We start from the raw sequence: 8,739 nt of genomic DNA on the forward strand, positions 1-8,739 counted from the left end.
CAGGCAATCCACTCACCTCAGCCTCCCAAGGCGTGGGATTACAGGCTGAGCCACCGAGCCCGGCCCTTTTCCTCATTTTTAAAACCTCACAGGTACAGCGGTGCATCCTTGAGGTCTTAGCTCCTCAAGAGGCGGAAGCAGGAGGATCATTTGAGCCCAAGAATTCAAGGCCAGTGGGGACAACATAGCAAGACTCGCCCTCTCTCTCTCCCTCTCCCCCCCATATATATACATGTATGTACACACACACAAGGGGGAACTCCCAAATCCCAGAATTATCTTTTGGAGGGGGGGCCCCTTGTAATACAGACTTCCCTTGCTAGATAGGTGTTCTAGGAACCCATTGGCATCAGTGTGCCAGCTAGCATTGTGAGAGGCTGTGTTCAGCTTTAGGGAATTTTGGGGGAGATTCTTTCAGTGCATTTGCCCATTTCATGATTTAGGAGTACACCTGACCACACTGCACTGAGTGCTTAGCAACTTTTGATCAAAAACAGCATAACCCCTGCACCCCACCCTCCCTATTCACCTGATCTTACCCTGAGCGACATTTTTTTGTTTCCCAGATGAAAAGAGTCCTCAAAGGGAAAAGTTTTGCCATTATGGAAGAGAAACAAAAAACATCAGAAGCACTAAAAGGCATCAAAATTGATGAGTTCAAAAACTGTTTTGAGCAGTAGAAAAAGTCTCTTGATAGGTGTATTGCATCAAATGGAGAGTTCTTTGGAGGTGACTGAAGTTTAAACATGCAAGAATAAATACACAATTTTTTATAAAAAATTCTGGGGTTTTGGGGGCACCCCCTTATATACAGACACACAATTGACTGTACAGATGCTCCTCAACTTCAGATGGGTCACACCCAGTTAAACCTATTGTTAGCTGAAAATATCATGAGTCAAGGAGTGTACTGAACACATATCACTTTCATGCCATCTTAAAGTTGAAAAATTGGACACTGAACCATCATTAAGTTGGGGGTCATCTATATATAAAGAACCCTAAAGCTCAGCCATAAAAACAACCCAATTGAAAAATGGACAAAAGACTTTAATAGACTTTTCTCCAAAGAAGACACACCAGTGACCAACAAGCACATGAAAAGATGCTCAACATCACTAATTGTTAGGAAAATGCAAACAAAACCACAGTGAGATAGAGTTCACACCCATTAGGATAGCTGTTGTTTTTAAAAAACAGAAAGCAAGTGTTGGTGAGGATATAGAACATTGCTGGTGGGACTGTAAAATGTAGCTAGTGTGGAAAACACGAGAAAGTTCCTCAAAAAACAGGATAGAATTACCATTTGATCCACCAATTCTACTTCTGGGTATATGTGCAAAATAATTAACAGCAGGGACTTGAACAGGTATTTGTGCACCAAGTTCAGAGCAGTATTATTCCCAGCAGTCAGAAGTCCAACAAGGGGTGAATAGCTACACAGAATGTAGTCCATGCATACAGTGAATGGAGGATCCATCAGCCTTAAAAAGAAGAATTCTGGCAACAGGAACAAACGTTCAAGACATTATGCTGGTGAAATAGCCAGCCACAGAAAGACACTGCGTGATCCCACTCAGATGACGTCCCGAGAGTAGTCAAATTCACAGAGACAGAAAGCAGAATTGTCAGTGCTACAGGCTAGGAGTTTAGAGGGAGGAGGAGTTACTGCTTAGTGGGGACAGTTTCACTTTGGGAAGATGAAAAAGTCCTAGAGATGGGGATAGTTGCAGGATAGTGTGAATATACTGAATGCCACTAACTTAAAAATTGTCAAAATGGTAAAATGTATGTATATTTTACCACAATAAAAATATCATTTTTATAAGAAGACAACCATTCAAAGTAAAAATAACAGTATATCTAGAAACTTATGACATAATTGAAATAAAAATTTATGACAAAGCACTAAGGCTGGGAGGGGGAAGTGAAAGTTTCCTGTCTCAAGGTTCTTATCTACTGTGCTTGAAGTGCTATAATATCACTTGAAGGTAGACTAATAGATAAAGGAATATACAGTAAATCCTAAACCAGCTAGACTGGGAGCTGCATTCATTTATTTCAAAGATATTTATTCTAAATGCAACATGGTATTCTGGATCAGATTCATATCCTGGAATAAAAAAAGAAAATTAGTGGGAAAACTGGTGAAATCCACATAAATAAGCCAATAAAAGAGAAATGATTTTTAAATAGTTGTTTAATCCAACATAAAGTAGGAAAAGGAAAGGGGAACAAAGAACTAATGGAACATACAGAAAAATAACAAGATGGCATATTTAAGCCCAACCTTACCAGTAGTCATATTATATGTAAATGCTCTAAACACCTTAATTAAAAGGCAGGGATTATCAGATTTTTAAAAGATTGCTACAGGCTGGGTGCAGTGGCTGACACCTGTAATCCCAGCACTTTGGGAGGCCAAAGCAGGAGAATTGCTTGAGCTCAAGAATTTGAGATCAGCCTGGGAAACATAGCAATATTTTGTCTCGACAAAAAAAGTAATAATAAATTAGTCAGGCATGATGGCATATTCCTGTAGTCTCAATTACTCAGGAGGCTGAGATAGAAGGATTGCCTAAGCCCAGGAGTTCGACGCTACAGTGAACCAAGATCATGATACTGCACCCCAGTCTGGGCAACAGAGAGAGAACTTGTCTCAATAAACAAAAACCAAGACCCAACTTTATGCTGTCTACAAGAAATTCACTCTAAGTTCAAAAACACAAGTTAGAAGCAAAAGGATGAAATAAATATCCATTGAATGATATACTCTGCCTTCGTGCAGACATTCCCGGGAGGGCTGACCTAGCCTCGATGCCATCTTGAGCCCAGTAGCAGCCCTGCCTTCAACAGCTCCTCAGGGCCTCGTCTAAACATGAGGCTCCCAGTCCGGCACTGCCGCCTTATTCCCCACACCTGCATACACGTAGGAAGTCTAAGACTAAAGTCACTTCTCTTATTACCCTCCTGTCCCCTCCAGGCCGCCTTGTGCTGAAAAGAGCAGGATGTGGGTACATCAGACACAGGAAGGAGGGTGTCCTCCTATGGGTAGAGTACTACTGCAACTTCCCTGGTTGGCCTCAGCGAGGCTACAGAGCCCCATCCCTCCGTGTCTGCTCTGGCCCCGCTGGCCAGGACGGGATTGCCCTTTGCAAGGGTGCTAGGGTACTGCCTCCCATGGAGTCTCCTTCCTGCACATCCCGCCCCCACTGACACCACCCTGGGGGCACTGCCTCCGCTGCAGATGGTCCACCGAGGCAGCCCAGAAGGTCAGGGTGGTCCCAGAGGGTCTCCATGCTTAGGGCCCTCGCCCGCCCTGCCTGTGAGGAGGACACCATGGAAGGCTATGTTGGTGTTAGTGCTCATGACTTTGAAGCTGCCACCACTGGACTATAAACATGTCCCCTAGGCATCCCCCATTGCCAAAGGGGTCCTGCGGAAAGGAGCAGCCCACACCCCTGGGCCTGGCCATCTGGAGACACTGCCTGTCCTGACTTTGAGAGCATCTCCGTTTCCCTACCACATTGGTCCCTTTCAGTGATACTTGGCTCAAAGTTGGAGGATCCTGGTTAGGCGTTGCTGTGTTTTCTGGTTTCTACAATGCTTGTTTCATGGATCTGAAATCCAGATGCCTCTCCCCGTCAAAGCACCATTTGGTCTATGACGCTTGGGTCTGTTTTCCAGAAAAGCTGTCATCTTCACAGCCTGTTAGAACCTAGCAACAAGGAACCCCCCAGGGACGACTCAGGGCTACTCCTTGTGGCTCCCAGACAGACTTCTGTGCCCACCCTGTGCTCCCACGGGCATCCCCTCCAGGAACAGTGGGGACAGCCTCGCGCCCTGGAATGCCTTGGAAGGGGGCCAGGAGCCGGGTCTGTAACTGTCCTCACTGTGGGGCATCGAGTCCACTTGAGGGAAGAGGCTGAGGCTATGACACGGCTCCCACCCCCCTGCTTGGCTGCTCTGCGCTGGGCGCCTGGCACCATGGTGGTTCCTGGGCAGCTCCCTGCTCCTGGCCAAGCAGTCCCTAACGGCGTCCACCAGGTGGCGGCAGCAGCATGTCCTAGGGCCATTCAGCCTCAGAGCTGGATCCTGGTGGGGTTGGCCTATCCCTCTCCCTGGCTCCCAGACTTGCTGTGTGACCTCAGCAGGCCGCTCTCTGAGGGTCTCTGGGGTCTTGGGCCTCGCTGTCGTCCAGACCTGGTGGTCTTGTATCAGGGTCTCGTTCACTCTTCTGCCTAGGGGACAGCAGCTGGGGCCAGGGCAGATGGCCACTGACACCAGCGGGGTCAGGGAAGAGGGTAGATCCCAAAGGGACAGGCCGACCAGGGCACCCCACCTCCCCTCAGGCCCATCCTGCTGGAGCTGGGAGGAACATCTGCCCTTGGAGGCTGGCCCTGGGCACAGGCCAGCAGGCATCTGCAGACCCCGGCCACACCCTTCCCCACACCCGCCTGGGGCAGCAGCACCCAGGGTGAGAGCCTGGCTGGGCAGGTGCTCTAGGACTGGCCCCACACTCCCTCCCAGCAACATGAGCCGCGAATTTGAAAAGCAATTTTTATTGAAGAATTTGGAGGGAAAGTTTCATATTATAATAGTAAAAATACTAAAGTTGAATGTTGTAAAAAAACACCATGGTGCAGCAGCGGCAGCAGGTCCCAGGTGGGGCGGAGGGGCCGGTGGCAGCTCCCCCGCCAGGGTGCAGGGTGGGGCCTGGGAGGCTACAGCGAAAAGTGAAGCGTCTAAAAGGACAAGTGCTATGGCAGAGTCATCCGAGGGGTGGTGCTCAGTGGGACGGTCACCAAGAACCGTGACACAAGAGGGGAGGGGGACTTTCCTGTCAGAACATTAAAAACCCCCAAATGCATTTGAACAACATAATACACAGCAACAAATTTAAACCTTGTTCCTCTGTCCTATTGGGCAAACCCTGGCACTGCCGTAGTGCTGAGGGGCTGCCGAGTGCCCCACCCACTGGGAGAGGGTGTCGGCCAGCACCCCACTATGAGGTTGCTTCTGGTGCCACCGGGCTGGACTGAGGCCTGAGCCCCAGAGATGGGTGACAGCCAGAGGGTGGCTGGTGAGACGGGCTGGCGGGGAGGGGACAGCAGCAGGACCCGCAGACCCGGACCCCACATTGCAATGGCCGCGGAAGTCCTTGACATTTTCCTAGATGGACCTAAGTGTTCTGAGGGCCCAGGCCATGTCTGGAGAACTGGATGAAATAAATTAAGAAAGCCTGCAGGACGATGTCCCTCACCCAGCTGGTGGGCAGGTCACCACCGCATGAGGCGTCTTTCCGTGCTCAGGAGGATGGCTGGCATGGTCCTCGCAAACGCCCCCGAGAACACCCATTCGGGAAGATCCTCCGTGGGACCCTCTGTGGGAGGCCGCCTCCTGCCAGTGGGCTGTCATCCAGCACCACCCAGCGGCCGCAGTGCCTCTGCCCGGCTGGCCCATTCAGGCCGTGCCGCTGGCCGAGTAGGAGAACTGGGGGAAGTGGGGTCTCCGCTCGCTGTCCACACACTCCATGTTGTCGTCTGTGGGTGGAGGCCACTCAGACCCGGTGCTGCCCCGCCCTCAAGCCCCAGCCCGCGCGAGGCACCTGGGAAACTGAGGCAGGGCCCCCACGCCGGTCCTCAGCCCTCATAACTGCCTCCCGCCCAGACCGCTGGAAAGGGATCTTTCTGAAAATTAGCCTCTGAAGCCCAAGGAGCAGGGCAGGCCTCCTTGTGAGGCAGCAGCAAGTTGGGGGAGGGTGCCTCACCTTGGTCTGGTGGGGTGATGGTGATCATCTGGGCTGTGAACTCCTCGTCAAAATACCTCGTGTCGGTCTCTGACGTGACCTGGGGCTTGAAGGGCGGGCTGAGCTGGGGGCAGAAACGGGCGGGTCACAGGCCTTGCCCGCTTCCAGTGCACCGAGCCCCTATGGACTGTCCAGGAGGCACCGATGTCCAGTAAGGGACCGGCCACCAGCCCCCACAGGCGCTGAGAGGGAGGGTGTCCAGGAATGGACAAGCATCAGCACCCCCATCAGCCAATGCCCAGCTGGGCTCACAGCAGTCCCTGCAGGTGATGGGAGTAATGCAGCCCAGCTCTGTGCGACCCTCCCTGCCTCTAGGCAGAGGGGACAGGTCCACTTTTTCTACTTCTTTCTGGTTTTCTTGTCCTTCTCACTGTTTGGGGGGGGGGGTTGTAAATTGAGAGGGGGAGGATAAAGAGAGAGCCCATGGGACAAGTGTGCAGGGTGTGCCCACCCTACCACCTCTGTGACTCAAGGACCACACAACTGTGCAGCTTGGTGGAGTCTGGGCAGAGGCCTCCCAAGATCCAGGCCCAAGGGTCACTGTAAAGTGGCATGCACAGGTGAGGAGCTGCTGGACAGCTCTCATGTTCCCCAGGCAAGGAGCCCCCTCAACACCACCCCAGAGTCTGGCCTGGCACCAGTGCGATCCCTTGTGAATTAGTAAGGTCTCTGGTCAAGGCTGGGCAGAGGTCAAGCACTGCCCAAGCCCCCCGCACCCTCAGAGAGCAGGGGTGGAAGGTGGCTGGCCTCAGGGCAGGATGGGACCAGGGCCAGGGTGCCTTGTGTTGAAGGCAGGACAGAGGCCAAGCTGGGTCCCAGGGCTGCCCAGCCACATGTGGCCTGGAACAGGCATTCAGGGGAAGGGTGGGCTGGGAACTGAGCAGAAGCACCCTTGGTGGCAGGGCACCCGACACCTCGAGGTGCAGCCTTCTGAGCCTACTGGCAGACCCCTTCACCCTGGTTTAAAGCCTGGGGCTCCTGGGATCCTCAGAAGAAGAAGAATAGTGTGAGCACCCCATGATAGGGACTTGTGCAGGAAAGAGCTGCCACCCTTCAGAGGGGCCTCCCACATGTGTTAGAAAAGCAGGTGCTCTCCCTGGTCCCTGCCCACCCAAACAAGGCTGGGTTCTCCTTGCAGCAGGAGGGGTTGAGGTCAGACAACAGGAGGAACTGGTGGAGAGCAAGGGGCAACACCCCTACTCCATCCCCCCAGCTCTCACCAAGCAGTGTCAGAAGGGCCCGGGACTGGCTCTGTATAGCGTGGGGCAGTGGGAAGGCTCGCATGGCACCTCTGGGAGAGGAGGACCACGGGAGGACCCGGGACCGCTTCCAGGAGGAACCCAGGGAGCCAGAACCACTGGGTGCCAGGAGGGGGCACGGCAAGGGGCATGGGCCAAGGGTGGCATGGGCTTCAGTGTTCAGGTGCGAGCCCAGCTGTGCGAGTCTGGGGTGCACATGAGCATGGCTGGTCATGACTGCGTGTGAGCACAGGCAGGAGGGGTGGCGTGTGTGGGCACTGCACCTTCTTCTCGTACACGTCCTGCCACACGATGCCGGAGAAGAAGCGGTGCTGCATGATCTCCTTGGCGTCCTCAGGGCCCCCGCCAAGCCTGGGCAGGGAAGGAGGGACAGTAACAGGGCAGCCACCTGCCGGGGCCAGTGCCCCGCCCACCTCCCTGCTGTGACACAAGAGTCTGGGGTCATTGGTGGGGGTGGGGGCTGCCAGGGCCAGCACAGGGCGGGCCTCCCAGCAGCCCGGAGGCCAACCTGGCCTCACCCAGACCCGCTCGCTGTGGGGCTATGGGGACAGGCCCCATCATGGACAGCAAGGCTGGCCCCTGCATGGCCCAGGAGACACAGGCACGGCGCAGAGGCTGGCAGGATGCCCTCACCTCTGCTTGGGGTCCTTCTTGAGCAGTCCAGAGAGCAAAGACTTGGCCTCAGGGCCGAGTGTGCGTGGGAAGCGGATCTCTTCCATGAGGATGAGCTCGAAGAGCTTCTCGTGGTCCTGGTTGTAGAAGGGCAGGCGGCCGCACAGCATCTCGTACATGACCACGCCCAGCCCCCACCAGTCCACTGCCCGGCCATAGTCGTTGTCCTCCAGCACCTGGGCAGGCAGCAGGCAGGCAGGACATGGCGTCAGCATGCCTGGGACGTGGGAAGACGTGGCGTGCCCGGGGCATGGGGGGGACTCAGTGTCACAGTGTGCTCAGGACATCAGGGGGACATGGTGCCATAGCTTGCCTGCGACCCTGGGGAACATGGCATCACAGTGTGTGCAGGGCTCAGCGTGGAGACGGCACAAGAGTGTGGCATGCTCAGAACATGGAGCCAGGCACAGAGTGGCGTGCTCCGGACATGGAGATGGGGACATGGTGTGGCAGGTTCGGGACACAGAGACAGGGACATGGCAGGACGTGCTTGTGACACAGAATGGGGACACGGTGTGGTGTGCTCAGGACACAGAGGTGGGGACGTGGTGTGGCGTGCTCAGGACAGGAAGTGGGGATGCAGTGTGGTATGCTAGGGACACGATGTGGCATTCTCGGAACGCACAGGTGGAGACACGGTGGGGTGTGCTCAGGACACGGAGACAGGACATGGTGTGGAGTGCTCAGGATAGGAGGTGGGGACATGGTGGCGTTCTCGGGACATGGAGGTGGGGACACAGTGTGGAGTGCTCAGGATGGGGAGATGGGGACATGGTGTGTCATGCTTGGGACACAGAAGTGGGGGTGCTCGGGATAGGAGGTGGGGACATGTTGTGGTGTGCTTGTGATGGGGACGAGGACGCAGAGGCGCGTGTGACACAGGTGTGCACCTCGGGGGCCAGGTACTCAGGCGTGCCACAGAAGGTCTTCATGGTGGCGCCATCCTTGATCCCCTCCTTGCACAGCCCGAAGTCTGTGATCTTGATGTGCCCATCCTTG

General features: G+C 54.4%; 1 protein-coding gene across 1 annotated transcript in view; it reads right to left on the bottom strand.

Moving 5' to 3' along the window:
- Positions 1-4,546: 4,546 nt before the first annotated feature.
- Positions 4,547-8,739, bottom strand: part of AKT1 (AKT serine/threonine kinase 1) — a 20,524-nt gene continuing 16,331 nt past the window's right edge. Inside the window, 4 exon segments of the mRNA XM_021711071.1 lie at positions 4,547-5,543; positions 5,771-5,873; positions 7,332-7,419; positions 7,702-8,126. Of these exon segments, the coding sequence (XP_021566746.1) occupies positions 5,464-5,543; positions 5,771-5,873; positions 7,332-7,419; positions 7,702-8,126 (696 nt within the window). The 3' untranslated portion in view covers positions 4,547-5,463.

Source organism: Carlito syrichta, unplaced genomic scaffold, assembly GCF_000164805.1.
Source record: "Carlito syrichta isolate Samal-C Ts95f unplaced genomic scaffold, Tarsius_syrichta-2.0.1 Scaffold301850, whole genome shotgun sequence".
Taxonomy (NCBI): domain Eukaryota; kingdom Metazoa; phylum Chordata; class Mammalia; order Primates; family Tarsiidae; genus Carlito; species Carlito syrichta.